The sequence below is a fragment of the Parasteatoda tepidariorum genome, chromosome 11 (genome assembly GCF_982258835.1).
Source record: "Parasteatoda tepidariorum strain Cologne lab strain chromosome 11, Ptep-v5.0, whole genome shotgun sequence".
Lineage (NCBI taxonomy): Eukaryota > Metazoa > Arthropoda > Arachnida > Araneae > Theridiidae > Parasteatoda > Parasteatoda tepidariorum.
The window spans coordinates 18449274-18470058 of record NC_141765.1 but is presented as its reverse complement, the minus strand read 5'-3'; the positions used below and the strand labels follow the sequence as shown (position 1 = coordinate 18470058).

At 29.7% G+C, this 20785-nt stretch overlaps 1 protein-coding gene across 4 annotated transcripts in view; it reads right to left on the bottom strand.

Annotated features, from left to right (window-relative positions):
- Positions 1-1733: 1733 nt before the first annotated feature.
- Positions 1734-20785, bottom strand: part of LOC107451016 (histone lysine acetyltransferase CREBBP) — a 139440-nt gene continuing 120388 nt past the window's right edge. For 2 of the 4 annotated variants that reach the window (XM_016066972.5, XM_016066974.5), the window contains 6 exons: positions 18998-19163; positions 18037-18258; positions 14318-14467; positions 10714-10995; positions 8019-8345; positions 1734-4678 (listed from right to left, as the gene is read on the bottom strand). In XM_016066972.5, the coding sequence (XP_015922458.1) occupies positions 3080-4678; positions 8019-8345; positions 10714-10995; positions 14318-14467; positions 18037-18258; positions 18998-19163 (2746 nt within the window). In that variant the 3' untranslated portion in view covers positions 1734-3079. The remainder of the gene's footprint in view (positions 4679-8018; positions 8346-10713; positions 10996-14317; positions 14468-18036; positions 18259-18997; positions 19164-20785) is intronic. The other 2 variants (XM_016066973.5, XM_071187500.2) reach the window with 1 other exon arrangement.

The following is a 20785-nucleotide window of genomic DNA, read 5'->3' as shown; positions in this document are numbered from 1 at the left end:
AGGTACATTACATTCAAATATTAAATATTATTTGTATAATATCTTATCTTATACATGGTATGACTTAAAATATGCTTCATGTTAAATTAATTTCTAATCAAATTTAAAATTAATAATTTTGCAAAGATAGTAAATAATATGTTGCAAAATATGAGAATTCAGTAAAAGTAAACATTATTACCAATTAAAAATTTCTTTACCTTAAATTTTTAGCTTTCAGTTTTTGTCATAATTAGAAGATATATTTTAAGATACAAGTTATTTCAAAAATATTTTTTGTATATTTAAGACACTTAATATTATTACTACTTAATATTATTATAACAGAAGAAAGTTATAATCACTATCACTGATTGTCACTTTTTCTTATTCTAATATCCTTAAACTGCATAGCCACGTAGAAAAGAAAGGCATCTTTATGTTTGTGTATAACACTTTCTCAAGTATTTTGCAAGTTAAAAAGTATGAAATATTTTCCAGTTCTAAAGATATAAATATTTAATACAACCCTCAACTTATATTAATAGCTATGTCATAAAATGTAGCTTTTGTATCTGAAAAAGCTACATTTACAGTTCATGTTAAGAAACAGAATTCGTTCATGCTAAGTGAACTTTGGTAATATTTGGACTTCAGAAACTCAATGAGGTGGGTAGGAAGGAAAAAAAAAGTCAATTTTTAAAAACACACATCTTATTTAAATAATAATTTCCGATTCTGATTAAAATTCAAATTTTAAAGAAAATATGAATAAATGAGCCCAAAAGCACTTATTTACAAATAAATTAATTATGTAAATAAAAATTTATCATGCACCTCATTTTTATATAGCACTCTCTCAGTCATATCCATATTCACATATATTTATATGTATGTATATATATATATATTTATATTATGTACAATAATTGATAGTAATATATTTTCTTTCTTTTTTTTTACATAATTCATAAAAACAAATATACTTCTTAACTAGAAGATTATAAATTTTTATCTCAATATAAAAATAAATAACATAAATAAAATTTCCACATAAATTAAGAGCTACAATAATGTGCAAACACTTTAAACTTTTACAAAAGGATTAACTTCTGATCACGTTAGCTGCAAATAAATAAACTAAGTATTTAAAGGAGTATTTCTGAAATCACTTAATCATAGTATATATAAACAGCATTGATAGCTGCAAATGAATAAATGAGTATTTAAATCATAGAATTTAACAAGTATTTCAATCATAAAATTAAATGAGTATATAAATCTTATAGCAAAAGCATCTTATAGCATCTTAATTTTAGGAGTATGAATTATTACATTTTACAGAAAAAATCATGATAAAATCATTGCTTATAAAAAAATTCATACGCTACTAATAGTCAATAAATCAATGATGAGCTATGAGTTTATTATTTATTTTCATATCATTTATATTGCTGAGTGCCATTTAAAAAAAAGCAATTATGCTTAGACACAAGGGATTTCTTTCTTTATTGGTATTCAATAGCAATCTTAGTGCATAAACTCCATTTCGACTATATACCATGGCCTATGACACTGTTTTCATATTTAACTTGGCGCTCAACGTATAAATAAATTTCAGCTCTATGCTGAATATTAAAAACTGGAATCAATTTAAAAACAGATATTATTCATTATGAATTCTTGAAGAAAGAAATGATTTTTGTAATGTTATAATTTTAACTTTGCAAAGAATAAACATTCGAAGCATATAAAAATTACACAAAACATAGAAAGAATATATATTTTGCTGTATACATAGAAACAATAAATTTCAAGCATACTTCATAATCATATTGCAAAATTCTGGTACATACAATAACCCAATATAAATACCATTGCTAAAACATGCCTGAGTTCCCACAGGTAAAATTATAATCAAGATTCGGAAAATAATTTTGAAAAAATATTATTTTGTTAAAATTAAGGCTTTAATTTAAAAAGAACTAAAAAAATTTAAAATTAAAATATTTATTACATATTTAAAAAATAAAATGTCAATGATTTTTTAAAGAAAGCAGAGAATGTAGTAAACATTCACTAAAATAATTATAACGCATATTCATGAATCAGTAAGTGAATTAATTAATATCATTATTTTAAAGTTCTAATATCATTAAAAAATAGCTCATTAGTAAAAAGAAATGGTATAACTTAATCCAAATAAAAATATATTAAATTATAGACAAAAATATCAAATAAAAACATTTCATAAAACACAACTTTTTTTTTCAGAATTTTTAACTGAAAATAACAAGTGTAATAATGCTTATAGTATAATTGCTATAATGATTTCATGATCTGGCCAATTACTTACATATTGCTTTAGAAATATCCTTTTTAAAAAACATCAATCAGAGAATTATGCTGTAAGTGGAAACTCAGCTTATTTTGTTTAAATATCATTATATATCAAAAGTTGTTTAAAATAAGTCTAAAGTCTTTCCAATATTAATTCCATAAAAAGTATAATAAACAATGAAAATAAACTTGATTTTCTCTGGAATGTGCACAATAAAAATTAACATTTTTTCGTATGATAATTAATTCATTGCTAAATAATTTTAAACTATTTAAATATCACAATTCAGAAAGAAATAAAACTTATGATATATAATGAAATACTTATGGTACAGTATAAACAAAGATGCAATATTGGTAGAAATGATATGATATATATGTTCAGAACCAATTTTAAAACAAATGACTGTACAAATGCAATAAATATTTGAATAATTTATAAGAATCTTACGAGATCAGAGTAAGACAACAAATAAAACATTTGGCAAAACAAAAACAATTATCAAATACTTTCTTTCATTGCAACAGATGTTTCACTGACCACATTTACATTTATGCAAAATTAACACAATTGGTACAAAATTCACTAAAAACATTTGATAACGATTTATAGTAAAAAAACTATATTGCTATACAGAGTATTACTAACAATAATTCTCAGGAGTTTATTATAAAAGATTTGTATTCAAAGATTTGGGGCCAAAATGGTTTCATCTTTTAAATTGAGAAACAAAAGTGATGAAACCATAAATGTAAAAGGTTATAAATTTTCAACATATTTGTCGAGCTGTTCTTCCCTGGTCAGATGAGTTAAGTCCATGTTTTCCTGATTAACTGGGCTCTGAAGCTGTGTAGCTATACTAGGATGAGAAGACACTGGGTTTGTCAGATGTGTTAGCATCATATCATTATTAGTAGTCATTTGATCAGGACCTGACAGTCCTGATGTACCAACAGTTAGACTAGGATGTGGTGATTGAGTCTGAGAAGGGTAATGAGGAGATGGTACTAATTGCTGCCTAGGTGAAGGAATAGGCTGAGAGGTATTTGCTTGAGTTCGAGGTGATGCACTGGGCTGGGGGGACCGAACTGTTTGAGATAAATGTACAGAAGTTGGAGGAGGTGAGCGAACTTGTTGCATGAGCTGCTGTTGAGATGGAGATGGCACAGGACCTTGAGGGTGACCAAGAATACCTTGTTGTGGACTCATTGGTGGGTGTGTGGGAGAAGTCATTTGTTTTATTTGAGATTGCATTAAAATTTGTGGTGGCTGTTGCTGAAACTGAAATTGAGAATTGTCATTTTGATATCCTTGTTGATGACCAAAATTCATAGGGATGGGCATTCTTGAACGTTGAGCATACATCAGGGGTTGTTGTGGATGGGGAAACTGATTTGGCTGAGGCTGTCTTTGCATAGTTAATAAATGAGGCTGTGGTTTGTACCAGACATTAGGTTGTTGATGAGGGGGAGCTATCATACTTCCATCATTTAGTATCATTTGTTGCTGTTGCTGCTGCTGTTGTTGCTGCTGCTGTTGTTGCTGAGCTGTCCTCTGTTTGATAAATGCAGCCATTAATTGAGGGTTTGATTTTAAAATTGTTAACACCTGTTGCTGCTGTTGAGGAGAATTGGGAGATTTTAATGTTTGAAGTAATTGTTGTAAGGCTTGAGTAGGCCTCTGCATGGATACAGAAGGTCCTGGATTATTTAATACCTGAGGAGGTGGACCCATTGAAGCAACAGTATTTCCCATAGAACCAGGCATAGATCCTGGTCCCATTAACTGGTTTTGTGGTCTCATACCTATTTGTTGAGGAGGCTGGGGACTTGGGTGAGGCGACTGAGAATAAGATGGATTATCCCAGCATGCAACATTTCCCATGGCAAGCATACGATTCGGTACATTAGGTAGCATTTGATTCATAGGTTTTTGCATTTGAGTTTGAATTGGTTGTGCAGCTATAACTGGGTTTGGAGTAGGAGGATTAACAACAGGATTACCTTTACCAAAGCTAACTGAAGTTGTTACCATATGAGGAGCAGTTTGCCTGGCAGCTGCTGCCTGAACTTGTTGCACAGCTTGTAGAGCACCAACAGGAGGACCAGTTGATGGTTTCATGCCTATTCCAGGCTGAGGAGGATGTGGAGAGGTGTGGGAAGGTTGACCAGGAGAAGACTGACTTGCTGAATTTGAACTTCCAGGACTTGTTTGCGGCACAGCACCAGAAACTCCACGATTGGTCATAGTAGCAATACGCCTTTTCAAAATCTGGGCTTGTTGCAATCGCTGCTGTAACTGTTGCTGCCTTAGTTTGTGTTTTATATTCAAACAAAACGGAACTGGACATTTGGCTTCCTAAATAAAAAATATATTTTAAAATACCAAAATATAAAGATGAATGCAAAAATAAACAACCGTTTTCTATTCAAAAATACAAAATTTATTTAACACTGTGTCTTTTAGAGACCCATTTGAACATGCATTCAATGTAATTGATTTTGTATTGATGTACCAAACTAGTAATTTGCACCCCTTATTCATTTGTGCCCACCTAATCTTGGGATAGAAGAAAATGGGTAGTTTTGAATTACAAAAGGCATTGCATTTAACTTCTTCAATTCTTGAATGAGTTTTGATCAGTGACTTTCAAGTGAATTCTTCAAAGAACTTTTTTTTCTTCTAATTCTTGAAATCTTTTATTTCTTTTTATAACTTTTAAAATAACTTTTGATGAAATATAAAGGCAATATCAGCTGCAGTTCAAAATATATCAGGGAAAAAAGTAAACCTTTTTCTGTGCTGAAAAGAATATGTTAAAATACAATAATTTCCATGCACTCTGTGTGCGTGTGTTTATATGTGAGCAATTTTCCATATACAGTACAGAACCCGTTATCCGGAAATCAGAAAACCGGAAAACCAAAAAACCGGAATGAAATTCGATAAATTTTCCCGCCATTTTCAAAAAAAAATTTTTTTTTTCCTCATAAGATTTTAGGATTTTTTTTTCTATTTTGAAAGATGTTTACCTTACCATCATTTTGGAAATAATCATTAGTGTATTACTTCATCGTTTTTTCTTCTTTTTCAGATTATTTCCAAATTATTATTTTTTTTAGTTGAGTTTAACAATAAAAAAATACGGCTTTTTGTAGCGATTCAGAAAACCGGAAAAATCAGTTATCCGGAATAGCGATGGTCCCAATCGTTCCGGATAATCGGTTCCCTACTGTATATATATATATATATATATATATATATATATATATATATATATATATATATATATATATATACATTGTAACGTCCTATATCCGGACGCCCCTTTTCCGGAAGGGTCGATTTCCCGGGCACTTTTTAGCAATCAAAATAAACACACGTCTCTTCATCTTCCCCTCTTTTAAAAAAAAGAGAGATCTTTTGACACGTTTTTTTCCTTTTCCAGCTTCTAATGATTTATGCATTAAACCCATAAACCACCAGAAAGAGGAAGAGAAGATCTACCAAGACCGTCGAATGACCATTAGTGACGCTCTTCCTCTGGAATGCAGTAAAGGAGGGAGCCCTCCCCCTTCTTTTCTATGCACCTGGCTAGTAAAAGAGGAATTTCCTGAAACCTTTTTAGGAATGTGAGTGATTAGGAGTGTTAGGGAAAGCAGAAATACTGTGAAAAAGGGTAAACGCAGCAAACGTTAACGTGGAGGGGTAGTCACTTTCAGTCACACAAGAAAAAATAAAGAGAACCTAATCAGCATGCTGTGCCTTTATGCTTGATTGATAGCCAATGATCAGAGAGAAAATAAGAATTTGTCACTTCCCCACCCTCAACTTGAATAACAAATAAGGAGGAAATGAATTATTCTCCTCCACTTACCCACCTTAATGAATGACGGGAATTTCCCCTTCTTGTTTGAATCATTCTAGGCGAAGAGAGCAATTAATATTTTCATAACTGTCAAAGTTTTTTCGTTATCTATATTTTAAGCAATAATTCTTTTTTTCTAATATTTTGTTTTTGATTGATCAGATATAATTCTAATACTAAAACATTATTGCCAGAAAAATAATGTATATTTATTATTTGCTTCTTAGATTCAGATCGTTTATTAGATTGTTTTAAGCTTTGTTTACCTTGGGGGTCGATTATATGGAAAAATCTAACATTCGGACTTCCGGAAGTCTCACCAATTCCGGATACGCACCTTTCCACTGTGTATATATATATGGAAAATTGCTCACACTATTATTGAGTATCAAGCCTCAGTGGTTAAGGCACTGAATTGTCATTATGAAATACCTGAGTTCAATACCCAGAGGCATCTCCACCTACCCACCTTATTGAATGACGGGAATTTCCCCTTCTTGCTTGAATCGTTCTAGTTCAAAATGGTGGAGAGAGCAATTACTATTTTCATAACTGGGAATTTTTTCCGTTTTCTATATTTATTTTTAGAATAGCAATAATTATTTTTTTTCTAATATTTTGTTTATGATTGATTAGATATCATTCTAATACTAAAACATTATTCCCCGAAAAATAATGTTATTTATTTTCTGCTTCTTAGATTCAGATCATTTTAAGCTTTGTTTACCTTGGAGGTCAATTATATGGAAAAATAAAATATACGGACTTCGGAAAGTCCCGCCGATTCCGGATACGCGACTTTCCATTGTAATAGTATGCCCTATATATAAACTTAATAGAAATTATGGAAAAAGAATTACATTAAAAAAAATTTGTTCTTCTGGTGTTTTGTGGATTTTACATGTCTGACTATATCAGTTTTACCACCATGCGCGATGCTAGTCATTTTTACATACCTTGCAACGTACATCATGTATTCCAAGATTCGATCCAGAAATAAATGGTAATTCAAGAAAATAAGACTCCTTAAAGGCTTGTTTGTATTGTTTTCGTTCAGACATAATAAATTAACAAGATTAATCTAATGTGCAAATAAATATCACCAGAAACCAATTGCTGTTTTGCTTTTACACAAGCCATTTTCTTTTAATGTTTGCTTTCGTGCTGGCAAACAGGAAGTCACGTGATAACGGGAAGCGCTCCCGCAACTGAAGTTGAATTCCTTCTCTCATTGGTAAAAGAGAGGAGAAATTCATTACATCACACTGAACGATGTGACGTAAATGGAAGGAAAGGGAGGATTACCACAAGCTGGCTTCCTACGGCCATTACTATAGGAGCATCGACGTCTGTCTTTTAAAAAAAATACTAGCTATAGGGCGGACGGGTAAATTGCGGAAGATCTTATCTTCTGCGCATAAAACAACTGACATAAACTGCGCATAAAACAACTGACATAAAAAATAGCTTAAATAAGTAATAATGCAGGAAACTTCTGCAAAATGAGGAAGGGTTGGCAGCTATGATAATGCAACAAAAATTACAAACTAAAATGTTGTAAGAGAAATATAAAATTATATGTTGTTATTTTAATTTATTTTCACTGAATTAGTAAAGTTAATTACAAAGCATCAGTTTCCTCTCAGGAAAATACCTTTAATGAGTTTAATCTTTATAAGTAAATAAAGAACTAGAAGTCTTAAATATATTAGATATATATAATAAAAAAGGGTAAATTTTCAAAAAGAACACTGGAAATACTTCATTAAAAAAAACATTGTATAAAAGCTTAATATTTAAAAGAGTGTAACCTGGATCTTCTTAACTTACTTGACAGTGTTTGGCATGATAACAACAAAGAGCAATGAGTTGTTTACAAATAGGACAGCCTCCATTGGGCTTACGTTTACAGCTTTTAGCATGCTGTACAATTTTCTTCATTTTCTGGCAGCTAGGCAAACGACAGTTAGCATCTCTGCATTGACAAGCATGAACAAGGCACTGAATACAGCGTTGAATGGATAATATTCTGGATTCTTGAGGATTTGTTTGTTTCTGATCACAAGTTCCTGAATCATCATCCAAACCAAATCCAAGTTTCTCCATTTTATGATTGTGTCCATCTTTGTCAAAGCAATTTACACACAAATCAAAGTCCTAAAAACAAAGTTAAAATTTTTAATTAAATGGCTTATTGTACAGTGCACAAAAAAAAAAAAACTTTTGATCTGATGATCAGATTTTCACTGGGAGTCTATCTTAATTATTTTATAGGGTGACCTCAAATATGCTAATTAGTTAGTGCAGATGCTATTTTAAGTTAGTACACCACAGTATATACATAAGCTAGTAGTATTAAGTTAGTACAATTTAGGATGCGTTTATTAGATTTTAAAATTTATTTTCCTTTTTAGATATCATTGTTTCACATAAATTCTTTTTTTTTTCCTTATATTTAAAAACTTTATTATCCTTTGCAAAATAATGAAAAACCTCAAATTTAAATAATGTTATTTTTCACATCAATATCTATTATGAAGCATAATTTTTTATTAGAGCAAATAGGGTTAATGAAGAGTGTTAAAGGAATACATGAAGTTCTTAATATTTTAAGATTTAGTAATACATTAAAGTATTACTAAATACATTAAAGTTTTACCCAACAACAAAGTCTCCCAAAAGAAAGTTTTTCTCTTATAACAAAATTTTTCATTGGAATGTTAAATCACATTAAAAGTATTCTCCAAATATTTTAGACAACTCAGATGTAAAATTTTGAAGAAAATTTGCAACTTCTGGGTAACCAATTTTCTTTCATGTGCCTATTTCTGTCTTCTTAGGTAAACACTTGAATTGTTCATTATAGGAACAAATTATTACAAAAGAATTATTACAAATGAAGGGGAAAAAAATTCATTTCATCACTTTTTTATATGATGTATTAATTTATTTTTATTTAAGTCATAATCAGGACTCACGCTAAGAATCCGCCACCTCGCCAAATGTGATAAATCATAAATTTGGAGCATAAAATTGTGTTTAGGTGAATTATTTCTTCCACTGGAAAGGAAATATATATAAAATATTGTTAAGATTTGCGTTCGGCAAATAGTTTTGATATTTCGCTAATTTACTATCTAATAATTTGAAATTCTTAGCATGGGCCCTGCATATTTATACTTTTAAAATTTTTACATTGACCAAAAACTTAATATTTACATACAGATTTACTTGAATGCTTGCATGAATCTATAACTTTCATAGAAAAAAAAACATTTTTATAGTAAATTTTTCAACTGAAATCAAATTATTTCACAAGAGAGTGAATCTACTGCATTTAGATGCATTATAATATTTTTTAAAAACTTAGCTTTTTAAAAATTCAAATACATTTGCAAACATAATTGCACCTGTTTAAGAAAAAATATTTTCTAACTTTTCCTACGCATGAGGCCCTTTTTTTCATAAGTAGCACATTGCTCTTATAGTAGCAACATCCAGCTACCATCATACAAATGCAAAACAAATTCAAAGCAAAATTATTTTATTTTTGATGGAATGTTTAATTTGTTGGTAGAAAAGCTCAAAAAAAGTTAATTTTTAGAAAAAACTTATTTAGATCAGATATATCATTGAACAAAAATGGTTGATTAAGGGTATTGTGAGTGCTTTCTCTCTATCCTTAGTCTCTGCAGTTTTGGAAATGACAACACCTATAGCATAAACCGATTTCACCTCTCAATATTCATGTGTGGCAATCCCTTTTATTGATCTGTTTTAGTTACATCTGTCATGCACTGTTATGAACTGTTTAAAAAATGGGTCAGGCAGAATTCTTCGATTTTTAAGTATTAATATCTGGCTATCTATGTATTATGTACAGAGAGGATTTTGTACTGCACTATTAAAAGTAATTTGTCAAATTATGCAACTGAAAATTATTTTTTTACCCAGACTGAATGATTTCACAAAAAAGTTTTAATTTTGATTGTTTCAAAGCAAGCTTGACTGCAATCTCATTCTTTCCCACCTGCCTTTTACTTATATCATACCAAGATATGCATGCTAGAGTTTGACCTATGGTGTGTTTCATTCTTTTCAAAACTTACAAGTAAAACTTAGTTGAAATATTCTTGCATTGTAGAGACCATGCAGAGTGACAAAATTAGGGATATTTTTTTCAATTTAAATAATATACTAGCGACAAGGCCTTCAACAACTAACTGTTTGCAACATGTAGCTGTTTCTAGTGGTAAGGAACTAAAACAGAAAATGATAAAACAAGAATAATTTTAAATTTGGCTAGCACTTAAGGACATTGGTGATTGATTACATTGGTTTTTAAATTATGAAAGGTCTAAGTTCTTTTAAAATTTAATTTATTAAAACAAGAATAAAATATTAAAGAACAACTTTTGCTACCACAAGGAAAAATCTTCCTTAGAATATTTGAAAAATCTGTAGCAGTTAGAAGGTGTGCATGGCTATTTAAATTGAAAAGTAATAGTGATAATAAGATGCTTACATCACAAACAGTACAATGGTATCTAGTTTCAACATGTTTTTTACAGTTGTTACATGTGTAAACGAATCGATCCTGTCCTTGATTATGCAACTCATATAACATAGCTATTGTTGAAAATTTTGTTCTTCGTAAAGATGAAAATTCATAATGCTTTTCTCTTGCAAGCGTTAAGAAAGCATCTCGACCATCCATCATATCACATGCAATAAATGGATCAGGATCAACTATAGATGGTAAACTGGCAGCAGCTTGGACAGAGTGTAGTCTAATTACAAAGAACACCTATAATGAAAACAACATCAATTATGTTTATTTGTTTATTGTTTTTTTTAAATCAAATAATGAATGCATTCCCTTAAACCAGTAGAAAATGAATTTATTTAATTTTATAAAGGATCTGTAAGGATTGCAAATTATAAATGTAAACATGTGTTGAAAAATAATACAAATATAATGACATAGAATAACTTTTATTTATTGTCATTGCATATCACTTATAATTTGCAACCCTAAGAGCAAAATGGGAATTTTTGTCTTTTTTAAAGATAGTTTTGCTCCTTCAAATTGGTCATGAGTTGTTAAAGCACCCTGTATAAAAGTATGTGAATAATTTTAAGTATATTGACTGTGAATATTTCAGAAAAAATGCACAAAAGTTCCAAATGTCTTATTGCTATAAAGCGGTCAATACATATTCCTATTCTATTTTTTATTGGGTCATTTTTGTGCTCCAGGCCATTATCCACTTTGAAAAATCACATTAAGCATTAGTATTTTCGTAAGATTTAAAAATTGACATAATGAATATTATAGAACATAATTGAGTGCTCCTCCCAAAAAATAACGGTCCCATCCTGAATAACTTTTGATCTATGCTAATTAATTGGTGTAGACGATATGTTAAATTATGAAAGCAGGCACAAAATCGTAATTCCTCAGAATAAAAATACTTTTCTACCCATAAAATATAGAGGGTAGCTGCACCCTGGGAAATATGGCACTCATAGTTTGGTCAGGGGAATGATTCAAAGTTTGAAAATCTTAATATTAATTTTACTTTTTGCGCATTTCGCCATATCTCGAGAATTTAAGAGAAATTTTTAAAAAATTCACACAATTATAAAATTTGTTTATCCAAAAATAATTTCCATTCATAAAATAAACTTTAGTAAATATTTATTGTTTTATTTAATAACAGTTGAAAAAATTTTACATTGTAAGGTATTACATAATTTTAATAAATTTATTTTACATGGCTAAATACAAAATTTGAGCAAAATCAGTCAACTAGTTTTTGAGAAATTGAATCTCGAAAAAGCAGTATATATAAAATTCAATCGTTTAAGAACTATTCAACCAATTTTTCTCAAATTTTGGATATTGCCAAGTAAAATTAAATACTTTAAAATGATGTAAAAAATTCTAAGCCTTACAATTCAAATTTTTTTCGACTAATATATAAATAAAATAATAAAAGATAATAAATATCTACTAAAATTTATTTTTTGCATGAAATTATAGTTTGATAAATGAATTTTTATAATTGTGTAAAAAATATTTCAATTTGCTTAAAAAGTTCTCAAGATATGGCGAAATACTCAAAATTAACATTAAGGAGTTCAAATTTTGGATTGCTCTCCTAACCAAGCTATGGGGACCATATTTTTCAGATTGCAGTTGCTCCCTATATCTTGGAGATTAGAAATTCATTAAAAAAAGGTGTTTATTTAGAGAAAGTATGTTTTTATGTCTGATTTCTTAACTTAAAATATCACTTGCACTAATTAATTAGCATATTTGACATCACCCCCTTGAACCTTTAAGATTGAGTCCTAAAATGTGAAGATCCGATTATTAGAAAAACCAATTATTGAAAAAAAAATCAATGATTTGATCGATTGAATTCAGAACAAAAATTTAAGATAACAGCGATTGTGCAGCAATCGCAACGTAACAGTAGGTCTACTAAAAATAATTGACAAGAATACTAAAACCCAGACAGAAAAAAAATGGTATGAAATAATGCAGAACGAAATGATCGCTGCAAAAGTCTCACTGAAAATAATTTACAAGAAACCCGACAATTATTTCTGAAGAAATAAAATGCGTGACGATCACAAAATGACTTAAGTCCCATTGAAAATAATCTTCAAAAAACGCAAAATCCCAAAGACAAAAATGGACATAAAGAATTTATGCATTGCATTCTATATTACAACGCTGATCCTCGCCCGAAACTGGGAGTTCTGATTCAATTCGCTCTTCATCATTCAACATCACAAAACTAACATTATCTTAATAGCAAAATCTCTGCAGCTAGACGAAATCAAAATCGTCTTCGTTAGGATGGTAACAGCGTTAGCCTAGTCAAGGATCTTTGCATATTAAATCGTTAAACCGCGATTGCAATCTAATTCCGGCAGCTTAAATCAGATTTCTGATGCATCGCCTAAAACGAAAGTCACTACATCGGCCTACTGATATATGCGTTAAATCAATATTTCGCAATACATTGATTTATCGCCCAGTCCTAACTATGCTCCAATTTAAAAAACATTTTTTACAAATATAAAAGGTATACATATTAGAAAATAGGTACCTATATAAAAGTCGAATTACAATAAAATATGAATGTTAATAGAAGGAAAAAAGAATTAAAAATAACAAAACTGCCCCTCAGAGAGAACATATAACAAGTACTTTATTAAATCCAATGGAAATTTAAATTTTTGGCTCTTTGGACATAAATGATTGTATAAAGGCTTGCTTTCTTTTATTAACGTTCTGAAAAGTAATGTTCATTTTTGAGAAACAACTTCGCCAAGAGTAAAAAAAAGTCTCCTAATAGTCCCCTATTCCTGAAAATAGTTGCTTTTTTAGCCTTTTCAGGCAAAAAAAGTTGCCATAGTCGCCCATGGCCAAAAATAGTAGCAAATAGTTGCATTTTAGTAGTCTGTGACAACCCTGTACACATTATTCTGAGAGCTGATATTATTCAGAGTTCAAGCAGTGGCAATATATGATATATACTGCTACAATTGTATCATGTATAAGAAAAATGCTGTCTAAAGATAGCTATAGAACTACCCTTATAATCTTGATATCTTTTGATACTCATAGGTTTGATTACATATATTACATTATTTCATGATTCTCCCCAGAATCAGATTTTAAATCAATAAAAAAAAAGATAGCAAAAATTACAATTAGGAGTAAAATATTAACATATAGTAAAATTCATAAGTGGATATTAGAAATTTAAAGGTAGTTTAAAATATCCAATATTTATAATTATAAATTAAAAAGATTTCACTGTAAAGTAATTTTTTCAAAATGGATAAAGTTTAACATAATGACTAAGTATACTTACTAATAATAAGCACTTTTTCGAAATGTTCAAAAAGTCATTTAATACAGATATTGCGAATAGAGATTTTAAGACTTGTGTGAAGTGTAATAAAATCCACAGTCAAATTACATTTTATAATTCATCTCTCTAATGTATAAAAAAAAAGTTTAGATAATGCAAAAGCTATCATTTATTAATTATCAAATTATTATTTATTAATTATCAAATTAATAAATAATGAACAGCCAATGTTACCTCTTTATGCTTTTCCATTGTAGAATATATTTTTGCTGACAAATCATTTCCAGTATATGGAACAGTAGACTTCTTGTTATTTTTCCTTTGATTGTTTTTACTTTTATTGGATTTTTTGTTGCGATTACTCTTCTGTCCTTTCTGGTTACCCTAGGAAGGGATTTCGTTTTATAAACAATATAAAATGCAAAATTTTTATGAAATGAAATTTTTATTAAATAAAAGAAAAAATGAGAAATATATATATAAATTGGTAAGGACCTAAAAAGATTTATAAAACAAAATATTTCCTGGCAATCAGTAGGCTACAAACCACACCAAAGTTAAAGCTGTATTTTTATTTAATTGAATACTGATAGTGATCAATAGATCTGAAAACTCCACAAATTTAGCCTAAGACCCTGTGCTAAAAAGCTGAAGTAAGATTCACCTCTGAAATACTGCGCGATATTCTGTTTCCAGTAATTAAAGATGTGATACTACTTTTAACAATGCTTTTCATGTTGTGAAACGCCACTATGATTGTAACCCTACCAAGTTCAAGCCTTCTAAAGATTTTTTGGAAACTATTAATTTATTTATTGAGTTGTTTTGCTACCACGATTTCATCATTGCTTACATTTGTGCCGCTTGAAGGAGGGGGAAAACAACATGCGTTTTAAAATAAGCAAACAACAAACATATCAAAAGTAAAAAGAAACATAGCTGAGACACTGAAGTACCCATGTCTAATTTTCTAGGCAATTCCGTTTTTCTTTAATTGATAAAGAAGCATTTTTTTCTTTTTTCAACTGATGTGAAAACATTGTAGGTAAAATAAAAGCAAATCCAGAAAGATAACTTAATAAAACTTAATACAATTAGCAATAATTCAATAAAACTTAATAAAAATAACTCAATTTAAGCTTAATAGCATGTGTGTGGTTAAGACCATAATTAAAAAAAATAATAACTTACCAAAAACTAAATAAGTAAATTAAAAAACAAGCAGTTGAAACTCACAATTTCTTAAATCATACAGCAAGATTAGTAAAAACGAACATATAGGACGTGCGGAATTGCTTTAAGTACAAAATATTTGGCGAGAAGTATTAGTTCTGGAGTATTTTCCAAGTTCAATTACAGTTCCTATTAATGTATTAATAGGTATACTGCATGTTTTAGCGAAAGATAGAAATAAAAAGAGATGAATTTCAGAGATATGTAGTTTAATTCTTGGTTGGGGTTAATGGAACTTAAATTAGTAAAGTATATATTTATTTAGAAGAGGGTTCCTAAAGTCATTTTCATGCCAATGGTTAAAGAAAAAACAATTACTTTATTCTCTACCCCTTAAATATTACATAGTATGGGGAAGAATGAAATTTTTTAAGGAAATGCATGTTTTTAAACATAGTCAGATTTTCCATTTGGAGTCCCCCTTTATTGTAACTGGTGTCATGTTTACCCTTCCTTCTTCCTTTTCAACCGTAGTTCCTCTTTCCCTAGCAATCTAATAAAGAGGTAAAAAAATGCTCCTTTTTTTTTTAACCAGTTGCTATACTTGTTTGGACATTACGAGAGCAGGGGACGATTTAGTTGCAGTCTTTTAAACAAATCTCCCTCTCTTTCTGCATTTCAGAGCAGCAGCACACTACGAATGGTCTTGGTATTTCTCTTCCTCCCCTTCTGGCGATTTATGGGCTCAATGCGTAAATCACCAAAAGGTAGAAGTAGAGAACAAGAGTCAAATGACACCTGGTTCTCTTAAGCCTCCAGGTACAAAAAAGGGGGAAATAAAGAGATTTGTTTATTTTCAATATTAAAAAAATGCCAGAGAATGATCCTTTCCGGAAAGGGGCGTCCAGATAAGGGATTTTATACAGTTTTAAGTGAAAAATGTTTTAACTATCAGGTATCAATTTTTCATCATATGATAACTATAATGCAATTTGCGTGCAGTAAGATTTACCTTGGTACATTATACAATCTCTAACATTTCAATATTCGGTAAGAAATTTTTTAGTATAACAAATGTTGAGTTTTTCTGTCCTTAATGTAACGATTACAAGTGGTTTTGTTGTATCATATTTTGCAATTCTGTTTTATTCCCTATGTAATGCTGATAATCCAAAGCAAAAAATAAAGGGAAAATTTGCTTTAATCTTAAAATTTTTCTGACGCAGTAATGTATACTTATATTATACAGAGGGGAAAAATACAATACCCTCCTATGGGTTAGGCTGATGGTACAAGAACTTTAATTAGACTGGTAGGAAATTAAATACATGCTTTTTAGTAAAATTTAAAGTTATCATGCATACTTCTTTTTAATATAAAGAAAAATCAAATTAGACTGAAAATGTAATGTTTTTGAATTGTTTTTTTATCTTTCTTTTTCTAGTTATGTAAGAATAATAAGGTTCTTCTTTTTTTTTGAATAAAAACTACTTTAAAAATAAAACTTTTTTTTTTCAATTTTTGTTTTAAAAAATTGGCTAAGTTGTGCTTTTATTTGCTAGGAAATTACTCTTCATTGATGTCTAAATCAGTTAAAGCATTTGAATAACAAATTAGTCATTCATACGCAAACTCTAATGTTTTGTTTGCAACTAACTTGAGTAATACTTTGATGAAATGCTAAGCCTAAAAACCCAAATAATAAAAACAGACCATTGTATTTACTCATTTGCTAAAAGCAAGCTTAGTATGAGAGTAATAAACATATATCATATTTTTCTGCGGTTATCTTTGACTTTTATTCCTAACGATTTTATTAACTTCAAATAATTATCAATGTAATTTCTTATTTCAAATTTTGCATTTATTCAACTATCATATTTAGTTAAAATTGTTTTCGGCCCGCTTCCAAAGCAGACACTTCTCTTTAACAAAGACACCTCTCTTTATCTAAAAAGTATCCGATTTACCAAGCTGTTCCTAAGGTATTCACTTTACCAAGATTTTACTGAATTAAAATTTCGTATAAGAGTAAAATATGTCATGCCTAAACTAGTTATTTCAGCTTGCTTTATTATAAAGAAACTGATGGAATACATAGATTTCCAAATATACAACTATTAATAAGAACAATTTTAAGGTTACTATAAGGCAGAATACGGTTGTGTCAAACATAAATGAGTGTTACCTAGCACTGTATATCCCACCACGATTGGCCGGGTACCCAGTTTTTTACTGGGTGCCAGTAATAACCAGGTTATGAAAATCTGACCAGCAAAGTCGGGTACTGGGTAATTGGCCGGTACTCAGTACCCCCACACTCCTAATTCTTATTAGTTTTCTTGTAAAGTTTTAATGAATATATTTCTATAATAACTAAATATTTAAAATTTATTTTTCGCAATTCCATTTGTTCATTGATTGCATAGATTGTGATCGAGCCAATATTTTCCAAATAAAGAAATGACAAATGCAGCAAGTAAAAATTAAAAATAAAATATATTACAGAAATCTATTTTGCAATCATTAAGATTTTTGACTTACACTGTATCAAACATGTTATGTAATTGTGTCTAAATTTGAGAGGCGTAATCGGTTTCACAACCAGTGTCATTTAACCCCTCAAAAATGCATATTTTTGTCAAAAATTTGGTGGAGCCCTTAATCAGTATTTTAAAGTAAGAATTTAATGTATTTCTTTTCTAAATTCTAACTCTTAACTATATTTTAATTCTTGTCTGTGAATAAAAGACAGCTTAAAAACACAAAAAGATACCCACGTCCATGCTATCCTCGGCTTCACCATTTGCATCAGAAGCTGCAGCTCTTGCAGCTGCTTCAGCTGCAGCAGCTGCAGAGGCTTCTGCTTTTCTCTTCTCTTCTTCTTCCTGGTCGAGTTCTTTAATACTTTCTTCAAGAATATTTGGCCAAAAGTCTCCTTCAAAATATGGCAATTCAGCAGCACTTTTCATGTTGTCTTCAGTAGCTTGTTTCAGTATGTCCTATTGAAATCAAAAACATTAATATTAATCAGTATATATATACATAAACTAAACACAAAATCCTCTAACTGCATTACAAAATCATAATTAATTTTTAAACTTATTAAATCAAATAAACAAAAGAGAGACAAAAATTTAGAAGTGGTGAAGATCTGTAATTGTTTAATGTTCTGGATCAACATGAAAATAGTTAATTGGTGAACGAGACCCAAATTAAATTCAATGAGCGTGGGTGGTACTGATCTAGAAACAGAATAGTGCACGAACATCATGGGCTTTTTTGTGACATAAATCATGCCAAATTTCATTTTGCTATAAGCGAAAATATTTGGGAAATGCCTAGTCAATCCCTGAAATCAGTAAAACTTCAAGAGATTTCCTGTTTGATTTCAGAGGTCAGGAGTTAAAGCCTGAAATTGGACGTCTCTTGTGAAACCCGCTAATTGTTCATCAAATATTAAAACAATTAATGCTTTAACGAAACAAATAGTGTTTGAACGACAATGTTGTGAAAACCAGACTTTTTGTGTAATTCATGGCAACAATCAAAGAAAAAAATCGTTTTTTGGAAAAAAGAAAAATAGGTGCATTTTACAAACTCAACAAAAAATTAGCATTTTTAAGGACTTTTAAAAAATGAAAATGAAAAATAAGCACCTTTACCCACTTTTTAAAAACTCTACACACATTGACAGTTTTACTAATGTAAGATGAAATAATTGAAATTCGGAGAGAATACCTTGTAATCCATGACAATTCTATCCAGAATACCCTTATCAAGCATTTTTTTATACCATTCTTGTAACCGTTTAGGTTTTGGTATTTTTTGTTCAACTGGATGGCAATGGAAGATGTAATCATCCCCTTCACTAGGTGGACATGCCCATATGTGAGCCATTGTGTATCTAAAAGAAAGAAGAGACATACTTCACGATTTAAAAAGGTTATGCATGTAAACAAAAATAAAAAGCAACACCATCAAAAGACATTACTTCAATTTTGCCTAAGTAACTGAATTTAATAAAGCAGAAAGTTTTAATGAGACATCTGTTATGCTTCCTGAATACAGTAGAAAAAACACAATATTTATTGGAAGGTGTCAGATATCAAGTTTCTATAGTCTTTTAGATCACAAAAGAATGGTAAATATTAATCAAATGGCTAATATAATGCTGATGTTTATGCTAGATAATGTCTTTCTGAATGACAAGAAAAGGAAAATAAAAAATATTTCCCGAGGCAAATTTTACCAAAAATAATAAATTAAAATTCTAAGATGATCAAGACGAGTCAAATTACTGTCTCCAAATGTAAATGGATAAGTACTAAAGCAGAGTAAGATTGTATCTTTTCATGATTTTTGTAGAGCTAAATATCACTTAACTTTGACATATGATTGAATAACAAAATATGAGTCGTTTTAGCAACCATACACCAAGTGTTGATCTATCGAACAGTGTTTTCAGTTCTGCTAAAACTTGTACATGATTTTTTTGGGGTGTAAAAACTATACATCATTTGGATTTTACAACACTGTTTAATTATAAGTATATAATCAAAAAGTAAATCAATTTAAAAGTCACTCGGTAAAAAATTAGTAGTTTTTAGGATAAACCAATAGCAAAAATTTCAGAATGTTAAAACATTTTTAATCACTGAAATCTCTTTTCTCTAAAATAAGTAAATAGATTATCTCCTCCCAAATTTAGGCTGAAAATAGTTTTGATTTTCGGGATATGAGGTTCCGTACCCTACAAGAACTTCGAAAAAGAATTTTCATTTTCTGAACAATTATGTTACTATTTATACAGTATTATAAGCAATAGTTAATATTTACAAACATTGCTTTTAATATCTGTTTTCCATGATGCTTTTAATCTGTATAAGGGAGAGAGGGCTATGGAATTAATGTGAACTGCTGGAATATTTCAATATTTGAGAACTCAAAAAATCTCGGTTAACTTCGGGTGATTAGCAAAACTGCATTACATAACGTGCAGTTGCATAACGATGCATTTGATTGTTGAGTATCAATTTTCTAAAAAATGATATTTCTGGTGAAAAAATTAATTCTTAATTTGATTTTTAACTATCTCTTTAAACAAAATTTAATTTTCATAATTTTTAATGACAGGAATGATAAGAACAGATATGATTACAGATGTGCCAACCTAGCAAAATTTATATAATAACAAAGGGATAAAATTTTGCATCTGACTTGTTGCTACCACCATCAGTTGATACTGAAAATGGACATTTTTTATTATTTCTATAACAGATTCTTTTTCATATGAAGCCATTTTGTTTATAATGGCTGTTGTTTTTGTTCTACACGCAGCATATTTTTTTGAGATACTATCATTCAGAAACATTTGTCGGAACAATGGTAGAGCACGGTCAGCACAATTAATAGGCTGGCTGTGCTCTATCAAAAATGCAGTGAAGCATGCTTAAGCCCTTATAACAAAATCATTATCAATGCAGAAAGAAATTTTCTTGTTTCACTGCTTCTTTATCCTTTTGTCCA